The 16,247-nt window shown below is 37.8% G+C and overlaps 1 protein-coding gene across 1 annotated transcript in view; it reads right to left on the reverse strand.

Annotated features, from left to right (window-relative positions):
• Positions 1–16,247, reverse strand: part of plcb3 (phospholipase C, beta 3 (phosphatidylinositol-specific)) — a 63,742-nt gene that overhangs the window by 15,221 nt on the left and 32,274 nt on the right. Inside the window, exons 3-17 of the mRNA XM_066680495.1 lie at positions 9,802–9,870; positions 8,702–8,842; positions 8,336–8,415; positions 6,738–6,791; positions 6,446–6,518; positions 5,822–5,922; positions 3,546–3,712; positions 3,148–3,294; positions 2,318–2,475; positions 2,040–2,122; positions 1,745–1,829; positions 1,105–1,258; positions 665–766; positions 442–518; positions 108–204 (exon numbers count right to left, since the gene is read on the reverse strand). Coding sequence (XP_066536592.1) covers positions 108–204; positions 442–518; positions 665–766; positions 1,105–1,258; positions 1,745–1,829; positions 2,040–2,122; positions 2,318–2,475; positions 3,148–3,294; positions 3,546–3,712; positions 5,822–5,922; positions 6,446–6,518; positions 6,738–6,791; positions 8,336–8,415; positions 8,702–8,842; positions 9,802–9,870 — 1,588 coding nt within the window. The remainder of the gene's footprint in view (positions 1–107; positions 205–441; positions 519–664; positions 767–1,104; positions 1,259–1,744; positions 1,830–2,039; positions 2,123–2,317; positions 2,476–3,147; positions 3,295–3,545; positions 3,713–5,821; positions 5,923–6,445; positions 6,519–6,737; positions 6,792–8,335; positions 8,416–8,701; positions 8,843–9,801; positions 9,871–16,247) is intronic.

Genomic DNA, 16,247 nt, shown 5'->3' on the forward strand with positions numbered 1-16,247 from the left:
GTGTTTTAATAATTTGAAGGAGTTTTATTAAGTTTATTAATAAGCAGATGTGCAGTTAAACAGTCAGCAATTACTGTTTACACACATTCACATGCAGAAATACTTACTGGCTGCCACCTCAAACGATTTGAATTTGACTGGTTCAATGTAGTTGACCAATGTGGACATCTCTTCTGTAGCGTTGACTTCACTTGATGCTGTTCCCTTTTTATTTGTGGAAAAGGAGGCAAGAAATTACTGGGGTGAAATAGCAACAATAAACAGTTCAGTGTGTCAACACTTCAGTGTGTGAAGCAAGAGAAATGGTCTGAATTTCACTCTGAATGCATGCACAAATGACACAAAAAAAAAAGGTTTTTGTGTTTTCAAATTCAAAATTCTTATACCTTTTACTATGGGTACTATGGCCAGTAAAGTTAATCAGGATACCAAGTAGTTTACCTCGTCTGAATTGTGTTTTTTGAGATCTATTACAGTCTCTTCCTCCTCCTCTTCGTCACTTTCTCCATCTCCCCGATCTTCAGCATTGACACATGCAATAAAAAATTAAGGGATACATGAAAATTTCTAATTAAATTTCTTCCATCACAATCTAAACTGGAGAACCACAGGTGCTGTCAACCTGCATTCAGAACATTTCAAACTCAATTAGTTGCCAACCCACCAATGGACTTGCGGATATCGCTGTCTTTGCTCATTCTCTCTGCCAGCTTCTCACCCCCATTGGATATGATCTGGCTGGCTTCCCCTTCATTCAATGGACATTCTAAACACACATCTTAATATGAGTGGACATGGAATGGACACACACGATGACCACAGAGCTGGTTGCATAATTTAAGAAGAAATTGTGCAAATAAACTACGCGTAGCAGATTGTATTTAAGGCAGAAGCTTTAAGCTAAACACATGACTGACACTGAACATGACTTTGATAAAATGTATGGCTTCATACATTTTACACAGTGTAAGATTTTATATGGAATTAAGTAGTAATAAGATGGATATAACCAAAGCTAAAAGCTTTTTCAAAATCTGTCTCTGACTGAACATGACTAACAGACAGCAAAATAACATATTTGTGGTTATTTATGTAAATGCTGACCGTTCTGGGGTGTAATTTGTTCATCTGCTCCCTCTCCAACCCTGCGTTTCACACTGCCTCCAAGAGACTCTCTGTGATGATGTTTCTTCTTGTTTTTTATCAGGATTTTTCCCATCAACTCCTGAGGACTTGGCAGCTGCTGACCTGGGACCAGCTGCAGAACACCACAGGCTAGTCAATACTCATTACACTATACAAGACATATGGACTCAATAGAGATAAGTACATTTTGACAAAGCACACAGTATCTGTTGATACCTGCGATTTAAGGACCAAAACTTTTAAACGTACAAGCCTCAGCCTTTGTTGTCACCCTCCAATATTTACACATTTATAGTTCACAGTTTTTGTCAGACAGCAATTGCGCAATTACTGAACTGCTCCTGACTGTGTGCTTATTCTGACTGGTGATCACAGTGATATATGCACATGATGGTATAAAAAATAAATAAAAAATATATTTATATATAAGATTTCACAGAGCAGGATTTCTTGCTTAACCAAACCTTTCATAATATAAACATAAGACTGTGAATCAGTGGAAAACAGGAAGTCATGTGGAGTCAAAGCTGCTGAGTCAAAACATAATAATTTCACACATCTTCATAAGAACAAATCCCAGATTTTGCTCCAGACTCACCGGATATTTCTCTAACGGATCAATGAGTAACGCGTCACCGAATATAGAGCGGCAGTACTCAGCCATCTTAGCTTGTTGCCGTGCGCTGATTGGAGAAATGACAAAAAAAAGGAAAGTTAAAATAAAGTTAAATAAAAACAGATTTTAAGCAGATAATCATGTTGATACTGACATAACAGCTGTACAGTGTGCAATAAACTCAACTCACTCTCTCTCTTGTGTGCATACACACACACACACACACACACACACACACACACACAAATCATGAATGTATGGACACAGCTAGACTTACGAGTCAACATGGTTCTCGAAGGAGAGGATGAGAGGATAAGGGGAGATTTTAAAGGCACTTTCAGCAATGGCCTCAATCACCTCCTAAAAAACAGAAAGCCAGACAGAGAGAAAAACAAAAAAACAGGAATAAAGGACAGAAGAAATTACAATTAAAAGCACACAGTAAATGTGTTTGACAATGATTATCATGTTATACACATGTAGCTGACAGTGAGACAGGAAGATGATGGAAAGAAGAGAGTTCAGCAGAATCGTTTTGGCAGGTGGTGGTCTCACTTTGAAGGGGATTTCTGTTGTCATGGTGAAGCCGTGAGTGATGATTGGCTCCTCATCAGGTAGACGACCCTTCCAGCAGTCAAGCTCAATACAGCGACAGCCAGTCAGCAGCACCTGTCTGTACATCTCCACTGAGGAAAGCCCCGTCAACTGACCCACTGTGAGAGAGAGAGAGAGAGAGAGAGAGAGAGAGAGAGAGAGAGAGAGAGAGACTTTGTTTGACTTTTCAAACCCCTTTATTACGAAACATTTACTAAAGAAAAATATTCAAAAATCAATCATAAACAAAGCCAAAAATCAGCCTGTGTCTTATATGTTCAATACAAAACCATCCTGTCCATCAGGCTCACAGACATAGCCCCCAAAAGCCCACACATCAAAGAAAGAATCCAGATTATCAGTGAGTTTATAAAAGGCATATTCCAGTCTGAGTCTCTGTAAAACAAACCCCTTCGCCATTGAGAGAAAGAGAGAGAGAAAGAGAGAGAGAGACAGAAAGAGAGAAAGAGAGAGAGAGAGAAAGATCATACAGTAAACATACTGTATTTCGATGAGGCGTAAATAAAGTACAATGGAAAAATGCTCTGTCCTTTTTGATTGTGATGTAATTTCATGTTTAATTATAATAACAGACCAATTGATCCCATGCTACTTCAATGCACACACAGATCATTTATTCAAACTGTCGGCTTACCGAAAAAAAGAAAATAACATGTAAGTTCTCATATAAAATGCGCTTCTCAACAACATATAAGCATATTTGTGACCTCTGCAAGGGGTCGAAACCAGTGCTGAAGGTTAGTAAACCACAGATGAGTTTGTGTACGGACCTGTGAGGTAAGTGTTGTGTGAAGAGTTGATAAAATAGTGAGGCAGTGGCTGGTTCATGTCATCCATGACGTCAAAGCGCTCAGGGGGAACCACTGCATTTTCCTCTCCTCCCAGAAATTTACTGAATGTCATTAGAGATATCTGATCTACACACACACACACACACACACACACACACACACACACTTCATCACAATCATCAACAACAACAACATGGATGCATGTCCGTTTCTTGATTTTCTTCAGTCATTAATAAGACTTAGAGCAGGCTACTAGCCCTATTAAAAGATTAATAGATCTATAGATTATAGTTTAAAATACACACACGTGCTCACACTGCAGTTAGTCTTAATAATGACTGAACAATCCCTAATCAGACTGGGTGTTTAGTGTTTACCTCTCTCTAGCTGGCTGGGGTTACTCTCATATTTCTCCATGAGCTGCCGGACCTGTTCTCGTTTGAGGGGAGGATACAGGACCTCATTCAATCGTGAGTCCCTTTGCTTACGATTGATAAAATCCAACATCTGATCCAGAGAAAGGAAGGGCTTCCCTTTAGAGCCACTAAAAACAAACACACCCAACATCTTTAAAATAATACAGTAAAAACACTACATTAAATGCACATTTGATAGCGTTTTTGTCATCGGACCCACAGGACTACACTCAGAATCCAAACTAATCCCGAAAAAATACCTCATAATCCAAACCAAGACGGAGTAAATTCCCATGTTCCTAATGCCATATTCCTAAATAACCCCTTAAAGGAGACATCTGTAATACATTTTCTGTACTAAATCATTAAATGACCAAGGAGCTTCTTCAATATGTTAAATTGAAGCACTGGCATCTCTATAAGGAACACTGCAGCCAGTAAATTAGTCCTTGAGGAGGTCCATTTGGGGAGCTTGGGATCCCACCTATTGTCCATCACAGTGATATACGCATGCCCTGGGTTGCCAGGTATGAAACACTACAGCAGACACAACAATAGCATGCTACTGCCATGGAAGGATGCAACAAAGAGACATAATGTTAGATTGTACTGGACCTAAAAAGCCTCAGCAGCTTTCTAAAAATCTCCATGAGCACAGAAGCAGTAAACTAGTGTAAAATCTGCTTATTTTCTCCTGAACAGGTAAGCTGATAAATTCTGAAACACTATAAAAGTACAGACACCTATGTATCAGAGATGCTCACGAGTCATTTTCTGCAATACCAACTCAAGTGGGCAAGGGCAAGTCAAATCGGTGGTTACCCTCTCGTGTGCCTTGGCGCTCCGGCTCTGTTCCACAAATCAGCAAGCTGAACTCAATCAATAAGAGTGCATCGTCGCGTGTGACCTCTCGCACAGTTAGTCATGGTGGAGGGGCTTTGGGCTAGTTTTTGCTACTCCACTGCGAGTAGACATTCATTTATTGTTAAGCTGGCCATTTATTTTTTATGAACACCAAACAACTATAAAATACAGCAACTTTATTTGGGTGGGTTGTGCTTTGCTGCAGAGAGCATAGTAAAAAATAAACAGCAGTCAGCTAAATTAACCAGATAATCACAAATCAATATGCAGTCTATAGGCTTAGAACATTTAATACTGTGAATAAAAAATAACAAATAATTATTAATAAAGTTTATAAAAGTTAATAAAACTCGGGTGAACTTGGGGTGAACTTGCACCAGCCGTGGTCAGTCCTGTTATCTGTGGTCAAGTTGAACTTGGCAGAGAGGGAAAGATATACAGTACAAATAGCTGCACAACTGAAAGGTGAAAACACAGTTGTGTGTTTAAACAAAGAAATTGAGGTTTAAAGGTTGTGTTTCAAAAGCAAACTTCAGCCTCACATAGTCACCTGTTTAAGATGGAATAGAGAAATTCTAGTAGATATCTGGATTATGTAGATGTTTTATTGAAATGCTGTAGACTTGGTTAGTGTGTGTTTTAAACAAAGAAAGTGTGTAATAAGGGTTATGTTTCAAAAGAATGTGCCTATTTATGGTGGCACATAGAGTTCAAGTAAAAGGTTTCCGAAAAATGACAATGTTAGCCTCATGACTCACCCATTAAAGGCAGAATTAAATGTTTGAACATAAAAATTGTGAATAAGAAGATAACTGCCTTCTAAAATGACATTTACTGTGGATGGAAAAATCAATAAGGAAGATGACATGGAACTTCTCTCCTGGAAACTAGACCTTTTCACCTTTCCCTAGCATCGGTAGATGTTTTAGTGAAATGATGCATACTTTTCTGTGTAAATAGGTTGATTTTGGCACATTCTTTTTAGCGATGATGGTCCAGAGTTCTTAAACTCATCTTGCACTTGTTAGTGTAGGTTCGGATTTCCTTAACCATACAATCTGCATAAACTTCATGTTCTTAGCTTAGTTTTAATGTTTAAGATAACAGCTTTTGTTTTTGCATTTGCATAATTACTGCTCTGCAGAATCAAGTTACTTAGAACATATAACATCTAAATTCATAAGCTCAGAATTAACACTAATACTGTTCCTGAAAAACTGCACTGTTTGATGCCTATACATCAGACATTATATTTAAACTGATCTAAAATGCCAGGGCCTTCAGACATTCATTTGAAACTCATACTTTAGCCACTTTATCACTGTGAAACCAACGTCTACAAAAAGTGTTTTCACCATCCATTCATGACTCACAGATCCAAGCAGATGCGTTCAATCTCAGGTCTCAGACACAAATTGTTTAGAAAGCTTTGAAAATGGTCCCATGTGAATTCCTCCAGCTTGATTCCGTCTGCCTGTGAGAGACACAGACAAAAATATCAGAAAGATCACTGCTGACAATTTCTAGAAGTGTATAATCTAGTTTAGTGGTGATTAGATTAAAAAAGTGATATGTTACTATTTTTGTTTTATTCAATCGGGAATTGCATTTTTGTATGAATTCCCAAAGTACAGTAACAGAGTTTGGCTGCAAAAGACCTGTACATATGTGCAATTATCTCATATTAAAGCATTCAATATATTGGCTGTTTGAGTTATTTCAATTTAAAACCAGCAGATGGCAGTGTTCAGCAGCAAAACAAGTCCGTGGACATCAGTGACCTGCTTGTTTATTATCCTGCCTTATCGTCAACATTACCAATAATTTAAACACAAATGCGCCGCAGACCAGTGTCTATGACATTTGTTTAAGACCAAGAAAGGTCTGAAGAATGAATAATAAGAGGGAAAAAATAATTATATATATATATTTTTAAGAATGAAGGAAAAGTGCTACTAGATAAACAATTAATTAATGTCTGATTAATGACAGAGTACCCTATTTGTCCAAAAGCCACACTTTTCCAGCGCTGTTTCCACTCGCCTCCTATCAGAGAAAAGCTTCAGAATACTGGAACAGAGAGAAAAAAAGAAAGAAAACGTGCATCCACATTTTATCAGTCAGGCAAAAAAATAACTGAGCAGAACTGAAACTGAAATCAGGGGGGAGAAGGGAAAGTGAATTTATTTAACTAGATGTGGTTAAATTTGACTTTAAAACAGTCTTCATGTACTTGTGCATGTGAATCTCTGCGTGCGGGTGTGTGTGTGTGTGTGTGTGTGTACTCACTTCTTCACTGGGATTTTCCCATCTTGTGTCACCTGCAGCGTCAGCTTGGTGTACCTGTGATGAATAAGCAGAAAAAATACACAAAAAACATTCACAACTAGTTAATTACCATTACACTACACTCACTTCACCTGTACATTCAAAATGAAGCAGCACTGATTAGTTATTGTTTACTATTTTTAACACACGTGTATACTCATTTTTAATTAAGTATTTTTAAAGGCTTCTCAGTGTATGTTTCAAAAAGTATTTCATAAAAGTTATATAAAATTCATAAATAAAAAGTCTCTTTTTCTTAAAAATATATTTTTCAACATATTATGCGGATGAATGGATTAACAAAGCTGAGCATGAAATTGAAATATTTTTATGGTGTCTACCAAATCACATCAGTACCACTAAGAAATCACTCCCAAGCAGGGCAGCAGTTAAGTTGGCCCTATCATTAGGGGATTGAAAGTTCGATCAACAGTGATGCTACAGTCATCTGAGGGTGGGAGTCTTAAAGAGCACAACAGGCCTCAAGGTCCTGCTCTCCCCACACTCTCTCTCTGCTGACAATGCTAACTAGTACAGATTTCTGTTAGCTGACGTGACTGATCTGGGCGGTTCTGATCTGTTCTCCGCTGGTGTGATAAACAGTCCAATAGTGTTGTATTAGGAAGAGTTTGAAATAAATTTAATATTAAAAGTGATATTCTCTGTCACTAAACATCACATTTCAGTACTTAGGAAGTTAGCCGTGTCTGGATCACTGAGCCAATGAGCATGTTCTTCTTGAAGTGATGATGATGGCTGTCTAAATTACAGAGCATGCTTCTAATGTTCTTTGCTGTGGTCAGTAAAAAAAAAAAACACTTCTGGAAACTCAGACACGTTTCTGGTTAAAGCCATTCCCACTTTCAGTTTGTAATTGAACAGAAGTTAAAATGAAGTGTTAAGAAACCCACATTGAAGTCAAGGTATCAGTCCTGGTATTGGTATTAGGCATTTCTCAATAATATTCAGCCTTACTGAATATTAATATTCTCAACAGACAACTCAAATTGTTGCCTACATTCTCTGAGCTCTGGTCTCACATAATACATCTTAACCACTACAGTAGACACTCTTGGTCAAATGAGATTAAAATACTTATCAGAGCATTTCATTTCATCCCACCGATTCACAATTTCATTATCAGATCACAGAATCATTCTTAATATTCATAAACTGCACAAACATTCCCATAGCCCTTTAAACGTGGCCAAAGAGAAGAGAGAGAAAATGGAGGGATAACAAAGAAATTATTTACTTGTGTTTACGTCATAATGTAAAACACTGGGCTTCAATTCGCTACATTACAGTTGTTTTATTAGATGAGTAAAAGAAATGTATTAAAACATGTTTGTGTAATAACATCGGTGTGGGTAAATTGGTATATTGCTGTCTACAGAAAGAATAAGGTAATGAGAAATGCAGGGCAAAATGTTCTAAAAGTGAAAAGAGACCGTCCTAACAGTGCTGTACTTCCGACATGAGCAGTAGGGTCCCGTCTGGTACGGATAAATGCCTGAAGCTCTACTATAAACGCACGCACACACAAAGTTAATACTCACGCTTTGAGTAAGAAGGTGTTGCGTGGGGCATTTTGGGACAGTATGTTTGTAGCAAGTTTGAACAGCTCTTCAGTCCAGACCTGGCGATAACAGTTATGACACACAATCAGAGTCAACATACACCAGTGTATTATCAGTATCAAAGAGGAAGAGAGTAAGATACAAGAAACTAAATAAAGAACAAAAGAATGAAGAAAAGAGAAAAACACTTAATATCAATAATAACAAACAAACACAGGAATCATAGTAAGAAAATGCATAAATATGTCTAAGGAACACAGTCTGGAAGAAGGACTGTAACTCAGACAGGGCATTGGTAAAGGGGAGACAAGTGTCTTGGTGATGATATTTGGTTGCCATGGTTACCTTGGCAATGTCTTCATGCATAGCCTGGAAGTTGAGGAAGGAGATGTTGACCATGTCATTGCCATAGACAACTGTCACCATCTTCCCATCAACGTTGCCCTCACCTTTTCCAAAGCCCAACCAGTCACGGATTCGTTGCTCCTACACACCACAAACACAGATAAAAGGGTTCCGAAAAATTTATCTTGGTTGAATTCAGAATCTTGTCTTTAATGCAGTATGTGTGCATTTTCAGTGCGGATCACTGCACCCCAACAATCAGTCCATTGTTTTTAATTTCATCAGACTAATTCTGATTAATCACTGGGTGTATCCTCCAATGCTGCACTTCCTCCGCAGCCCTCTGCTTCACCACTGCTCTATTCTGTGGATGTGTGGGTCATCCAGAAAGATCTACGCTTACAAATAAATCCATACTCAGCAAGAAACTTTAAGAGGTCATGGCACAGCAGGCAAATCTGATGTTTAGTGAGTCTGCAGTGTCTCAGTCCAAGACACTATTCTACGAACACTTCTCAATCTACAACTGAACTGGACTGAAAATGCTCCCTTTCAAAACCCAACTTTATTTGTATCGTGTCGTCTGTAATACTGATGCTACTGTAAATTCTATATTGCATCACTCAATAACACTAAATAAGTGCTTACAGCTTATTACAAGACTAAGTCTATATGACCATAAAGGCCATGATCAGGGCCAGGTTTGATTCAGCATACCTCAGTAGCTCTTGAAAACCGTTGCTGTTATCACATCCTTCTGTTAAATTTTTCAAACTCATGTAGGATTTCCTCAAAGCATGTTGCATAACACAGTCTCTCAGTGAAAATAAACAGAATAGTTAATGATGAAACAGTGTAGGTGTAGGCTTGTGTTTATTACCTTCTGCAGGTTTCCATCATTATTTGTTATGATTAATTGGTAGAATTAATAATAATATGACAGAATACATAAAATGATAGAAAACTACTAAACATTTAATTCATAGTAGAAATTCTCAGGAAAAAAATAAATCAAAAGCTGAAATGCTGATGATTCAGTAAACAATCCACCCATCTTTGTTTCATGCAAAAGTTCTAACACAAAGTCACACATACAGTACCTTTGGTAACTTGGCGAATTTCCCTGTTCTGGTGTCTCTGATACAGCTGATGTCCAGAATTTCCACATCCTGAGGAGAAATGAAAACAGAAAAATGTAAATAGGTTCCAAATGTGTAAACTTCCAAAGTTCCCGTACCTTCAAACCTTGGCTTTTTGGAGAACTCTGAATGTCATCGGAGAGGGACAGAAAACAGAGAAACCTCCAGGTACATTTGCTTCCGATTTTAAAAGGCTTATCTCAAACTAAACACTGTCCCAGCACAAAGACTCTAAAGGCATTATGTAAAGGCACAAGATCCCTGTTTAAATATAACCAAGGAACACTGTAACCCATCATATACAGTGGAGCAGGAGCTGTGATTCTGTCACAGGATCTAATAAGCCCTCATCGTAAAAAGAAAGAACTTAATTACAGATTAATCGAAAATGTGGTAATGACAATTCTCGCCTGAAGAAACAGCATGGAATCAGCTCTACCCTTTACAGAGAAGAGGCATGTTTAAAATACAAAGCAGCGAGTTTCCTCTAGTAAATAAGAAAGCATTTGCAGTACTTTGTATATTCTCATGCTACCAGTTTAATGCAAATACTCACAAAACCCATTCATATATTGTTTAGCTGTCTTGTTAATCAACATCATATTAAGCTCTGTGTAATTACTGTGTTGTGCCTGTGCACTCATTTTACCACATTGTTCTTTATGTTGCCCTGAGTAATTGATTTTCTTTGAATAAAACTGAGGAATGTTCACTAAAAACAGTTTGATTTCACCAGAACTTGAGTGAGCACAGAAAAAACAATGAGATTTTTTTCCTTCATGCACAATGCAAAGGGGCAGCTGTGTCCTAAAATTTAGAGAAGCAAGCTCAGGATGGAAAGGTACCAGTTTCTATCACCTGGTCTGGTAGGAAATATGGGGCAGCAGGACTGCAGAAACAGCACTTTCTCCTGCACCATTCATGCCTGAATTGTCCTTGAGCAAGGTACCTATCCCCAACTGGCTGTGCAGACTGGATGAGACACACTCTGTATATATGTGTGTGTATGTGTGTGTGTGTGTGTGTGTGTCCAAAGAAAAAACATTTAAGCATTTTAAGCAATTGATTATTACACAATAAATTACATTTCAGTGCTGCAGCATAGGTCTACAGCCTCACAACAATATTGTTTTTAATTTTAGAAGTATCAACAGAAAATAACAACGTATCTAACTGAACTATATGTCAGATTTATGGTGCTTCAGACTGTAGTTTCACACTGTTGACTATAATATGTGTAATGTTCCCTTCTGTGTCATTTCAAGAGAAGAACAGTATAATGAAACTACACTAAGGCCAGGTCAGACGTTATATCAGACACGTTATATAATTATATATAAGAATTCTTGTCTGTGCTGTTATTTATCGTTGTGATAAACAATTTACAAAACAAAACATGACGAGACGCTTTTCAGAGCTTATCACAGATATTGGAATTGGTGCAGCAAAGTATGCAAAATGTTAAGCAAATATCTCAAAAAGACTCATTTGGAAGGTAAAAGGTTACATTTTGCAATGTTGATATTTTTGTCAGTTTCTGATCAAACACCAGAAAACCTAAGTGTCTTCATTTGTTGAATAGTGAGTATATGACAGTTTCCATCCCTACATGAGACTAGACAGTGTATGTGTGCATTTACTAAACAAGCAAAAGTGCAGCTGGTTCTTTGGCTGTGTTGGAGGGCACAGGGAAGAGGGGACTGCTGTGATTCATCATGGTTCTCTGTACACAATACGACTCATTAATGTGAACAGTAAACAATGCGGAACAGAAAGTATAAATACTTGTGCCCTCACTCTTCATATGCCTCATATTCTGTCCTGCCCTATGTACAGTGGATGCCTTCCTCTTTTGTTTTTATATATTTTTTCACGCAGTCTTCACATATACTAACACTAACTACCCACAGATGGTTCAGTAAGGCTTACAAATATATATGTCTATGTACTTAGAGTGAGGAAGTGGAATGTGGGTCCATATACATGTCCTTTCATTGCCCTACAGTCCCCTTGCACTGTACCCCACCCCCAGTGGGTTTGGTTAAAACATCTAAAACCACTTTTTACATGACTATTACAGCCTCCTTCCAAAGAGACAATGACACAACTTGTTCAACACAAACACTGAATACAACAGATACCAATAAAGTTTATTTTAATGGCCATATAAGTAATACCTAGTATTGGACTGGCTCTAGTTTTTAATTGACAGGTCTGTAACAAACTGACCCAACATGCAGATATATGTAAAAACATATCTTCATAACACTTCACTGCCTATTCTTTGTGATCTCTCTTTAACTCATCATTATTATGCCCCCCAATATTTTTTTATGTTCCTGTGTCACTTGCTTGCCCTTGATTTTTCTTCCCTCATGATCCTCTCGCTCTCTCTTTCTGTAATGATTAAGTTGTTGAGTTGAATTTTCTCTTGAGTGTGTTTGAGGGGTTAGAGGTTACTGGCTGGAGTCCACAAGGGAAGTGTTCCAGTCCAAAAGACAGACACACACACACAAACACACACTTTTGTCTTCTTTCTTCAGGCACTGTGTCATTACAGCATACTTATGATAGTTCCCTGAAGGGAAAACCTTGCCACTCACACCTACTATTGGCAGGTTCTAACTGAACTCTGATTGGTTAACAGAGCACTCCATAACTAGCTTGTGCCCATCCCACTTCCACATACATGAAAGTGGTTTTAGTTCTGTGATAAGCCATGCCAATGTAGAGAAGGAAACTTAACAATAGGTCAGATGGACTGATAAAGAAAGAATGAAGTTAACAAAGAATATAAACACAAAAATATAAGATTTAAATGGAAAAATGCCAAGTGTAAAAAGATTAAACCAGAAACACAGTTTTACAAAAAGCTTTCCAACAGGTCTCGTCTTATCTTGCTGGGAGTTGAGCAAGTTGCATGTGCATGCATGTGCATGTTCCAACCAGGCACATTCCCCACTGGAAGTTTACACAGAATGGAAGAGTTCGTCAGTTCTACCTGTACCAACGTCATTTATAGTGGAAGCAAGAGAAAGAGGGGGAAAAAAGAAAAGTCAGTAGTACTATCTTGACTTGAAGTCAAACAAGCATTCTATTGGCCTTTATAACATCTGCTTCTCATGCTTTGAATAGCAACATTCTCATCAGTGGATATAAATAGTCACAGGACTACTGTAATACAAATTGGGCAAATTCGTCACTGGTTATTGAATATTATGATCATCAATCAAATTAGCATATATTTTTAAAAATGCTCAATGATAAAAATTGACTTAAGTGAACAATAACAAATCAAGCAAAGTTTTAAAAGACTCTGAAAAAAAATCTGTAAAACTGGCTTCATTAAACAAAGCGTAAGAGCACTACATGCCAAAACCAGACAGATGTTTAGATTTGACAGTGATATTTAAGGATATAATATTGTAACCAGGTTGAATGAAATGTTTGGAGGATGTAGGGTTACTGGGCTAAAATATCTATACGTTGTACTTTCACTGTATTATTTAATTCTCAGAAATAAATGCTACATTTCTCCAACTGTTACTTTTCATTTTGCATCTTACAATTCTATTTTGAATTTTAGTTGATGAATTGTGACATTGAATTGCACCGATGTTAAGAGCCCCATCATATCTCACTATGTCAGCATTAAAACTTGCTGACAAACTTGAATCCAAACTTTACCCATGCAACAGGTGCTATCAGAGGAAATGATCTGCACTGTTCAATTGGTGGAGTTTACGACACTAAAATTGGTTCTTGAGGCTGAACCGGTTTTCTGCTTTTACAGATAAATGTTTTGGCTCAGGATGATGCGGGAGGAGGAGTGGAGGAGGAAGAACAGGAAATGTCAGGGGAGCAATCCCATGCTCATGAAACGGGAGTATGGGAAACTCTGGCCTACAACACAGTCTAAGTAATACAACATGACACACAGACAGAGACAGAGAGAGAATAAAAAAGTGATGTAAGAGAGTGCAGATATCAGTGCAATTATAGTGGAATGTAAAAAGGCATATATAGTATGGATGTGACTGACTAGACCTCTCTGTTAACACCACCTCCATCATCCTGTGTCACAACTTTAACATTGATTAATTTTAGGTAAATTATGGGGGGAAAAACTGTATTTTACTTTAGTTAATTAAATGACTCCCCCCCACCTTAAACGGTGCATCAGTGTGTTTTAACATGTAATTTATTAATAATTTATTTCTCTCTTTCTTTCTCTAACCATTTCTCTCAAACACACACTCACTGGGTCATGACCTCTGAACTGCTGGGTCATAATGCAATTTACTCTTGTAACCAGTGGCAACAGTGTCTTCCTGTGTTGGCTAGTGCCAAGTGGTTGTGGATTTTGTGTGTGTGTGTGGGTAAGTGAGAGTGAGTGAGAGAGAGAGAGAGGGCAGAATGTACACTGTGTGGGTGGTGCTGTGGATACTAGATACGCTTGAGAACGAGAGACAATCCTCTTGCTCTCTGTTCTTTCATTCATATCAAACTCTTTTTCCCCTTACTGTGTCAAAGTGCTGCAGTAAGAAGGAAAAAAGAGGGAACAAAGGATATGAATAAAACCTGACTCAACACAACTCACTCATTGAATATATCTATATTGTACTTTACTGTACTCTAATACAGCATATTCAAACAGGCAAATTATTACTCACAATTAATATAAGTAGAACCAGTAAAGAGAAAAGTTGCCAAAATAGAGAGAATGACAGACAGAGTAAGAGACAGAGAGCGAGAGAGAAAGAGAAAATGATAGAAACAAAGACAGACAGGAAGAGACAAGAGAAAAAGAAGTAAGAAGAATGAGATTTATTGAAGTGGGGAGATTCAGGCACAAACATCAAGCATGGTTAAAAAGACAGAGACAAAGAGGGAGAGAGACACAGGGAAGAAAAGAAAACAGTATGTGTGTTGAAAAATGAAAAAGATGAGGTAATAAGAAAAAGTAGAAGGTGAAAAGGAGGGAACTGTGTATGTGTGCATGGAATTGGTCTTCTCGTTTTATACCACTCTCTTAAGTCTATGTGATTTGGCCATAATACATTAAACTAACACAGAAAGGCTTTATTAACCCTGCCTCCTCTCAGGACTTGCCTCTTTCTAGTGCGTGTAAATAATTGAATTGGTTTGGGAGAAAACTTTGTGATGCTTGTCATTCCTTTACCACAAAAGGAAGGAAAAATCTCTGTGAGCTGAGCAGCACAGCCCCCACACTTCATATCCATTCAGTGCAGACCTAAAGGATTCAGATGACCTGCGAAGTATCTGCTTTATTTACTAAACCAAAAATAACACAGCAACAAGCAGCTGTCCACAATATTTCCAAAATACTACTATTGCAATTATACAGCTACACACTGTTATTGCATCCTTTACCTTAAACTTTATTACAACACTGGTGACACAACCACAATCAACAACAACGACGGAGATAAAGGGGACATCTTACACTTATTTTCCACAAGTTCCTTGGTTTCTTAATTAGTACTTATAGCCTTGTCCAAAATACCACAAGTACCAAACACCACACTATTCTCCTCCTGTGTAAACAGCCCTGTTCAGAACCTCCAGTTTTAGGGCCTGTTTCTTTCAATGAGAATAAGTCACAACTCTGTTCAGAACACAGCAGTGAGGAGTGAGGGCATTTTCACTTGATCAGGGAGCATTTTGGGGGTTGGGTGTCTTGCTCAAGGGCACTTCAGTTGTGGATGTTCCTGTTGGTGGTGGGGATTGAACCGGCGACCTTTTAGTCCCAACCCCGCTTAGCATATCACTATACCACTAGTGCACTCTGATTAAGTAGTTGAGGGTTATGTGCCTTGCTCAAGGGCAAATCAGCCGTGCACCCGTTGGTGGGAACGTAGGCTCCAAAAAGTTATTTTTTCATGATATTTCTTCTTAAAATCATAATATGCATTACTTTACCAAAATAACTGACTTCTGTTGGACAACATGAACTCATTACTTCAGAAATATTTATAAAAACACACAGTACACAGACAGTACACAGTATACACATTGTAACACTGCTGCAAACTAGTTTTCAATCACAATGTTAATAAAGAATGATTATGAACAATGTTAAAAACTTACAACCAATCACAGCCAAACTTCCATGTGTATAATTTTTCATCTGTAAATACTACTTCCTCAGTCAAGTCAAGCAAACATTTTGACAAGTCTCTTCATAACTAGCGTGCAATGAGTACAACAGTAGCACCTTTATACAAGTGTGTTTCTAATGAAAGTGCGAGAACACAAACTTCTGAACACCGAACATCTGAAGGGTGGTGTATCTTATTCCTGAAGCGTTTACTACTGTAAACATGGTTTTTAGAATATGCTTGTGTTCACTAGGAAAGGCCAACATTCATATTTTGTCATTTTTC

The sequence above is a fragment of the Hoplias malabaricus genome, chromosome 9 (assembly GCF_029633855.1).
Source record: "Hoplias malabaricus isolate fHopMal1 chromosome 9, fHopMal1.hap1, whole genome shotgun sequence".
Taxonomy (NCBI): Eukaryota; Metazoa; Chordata; class Actinopteri; order Characiformes; family Erythrinidae; genus Hoplias; species Hoplias malabaricus.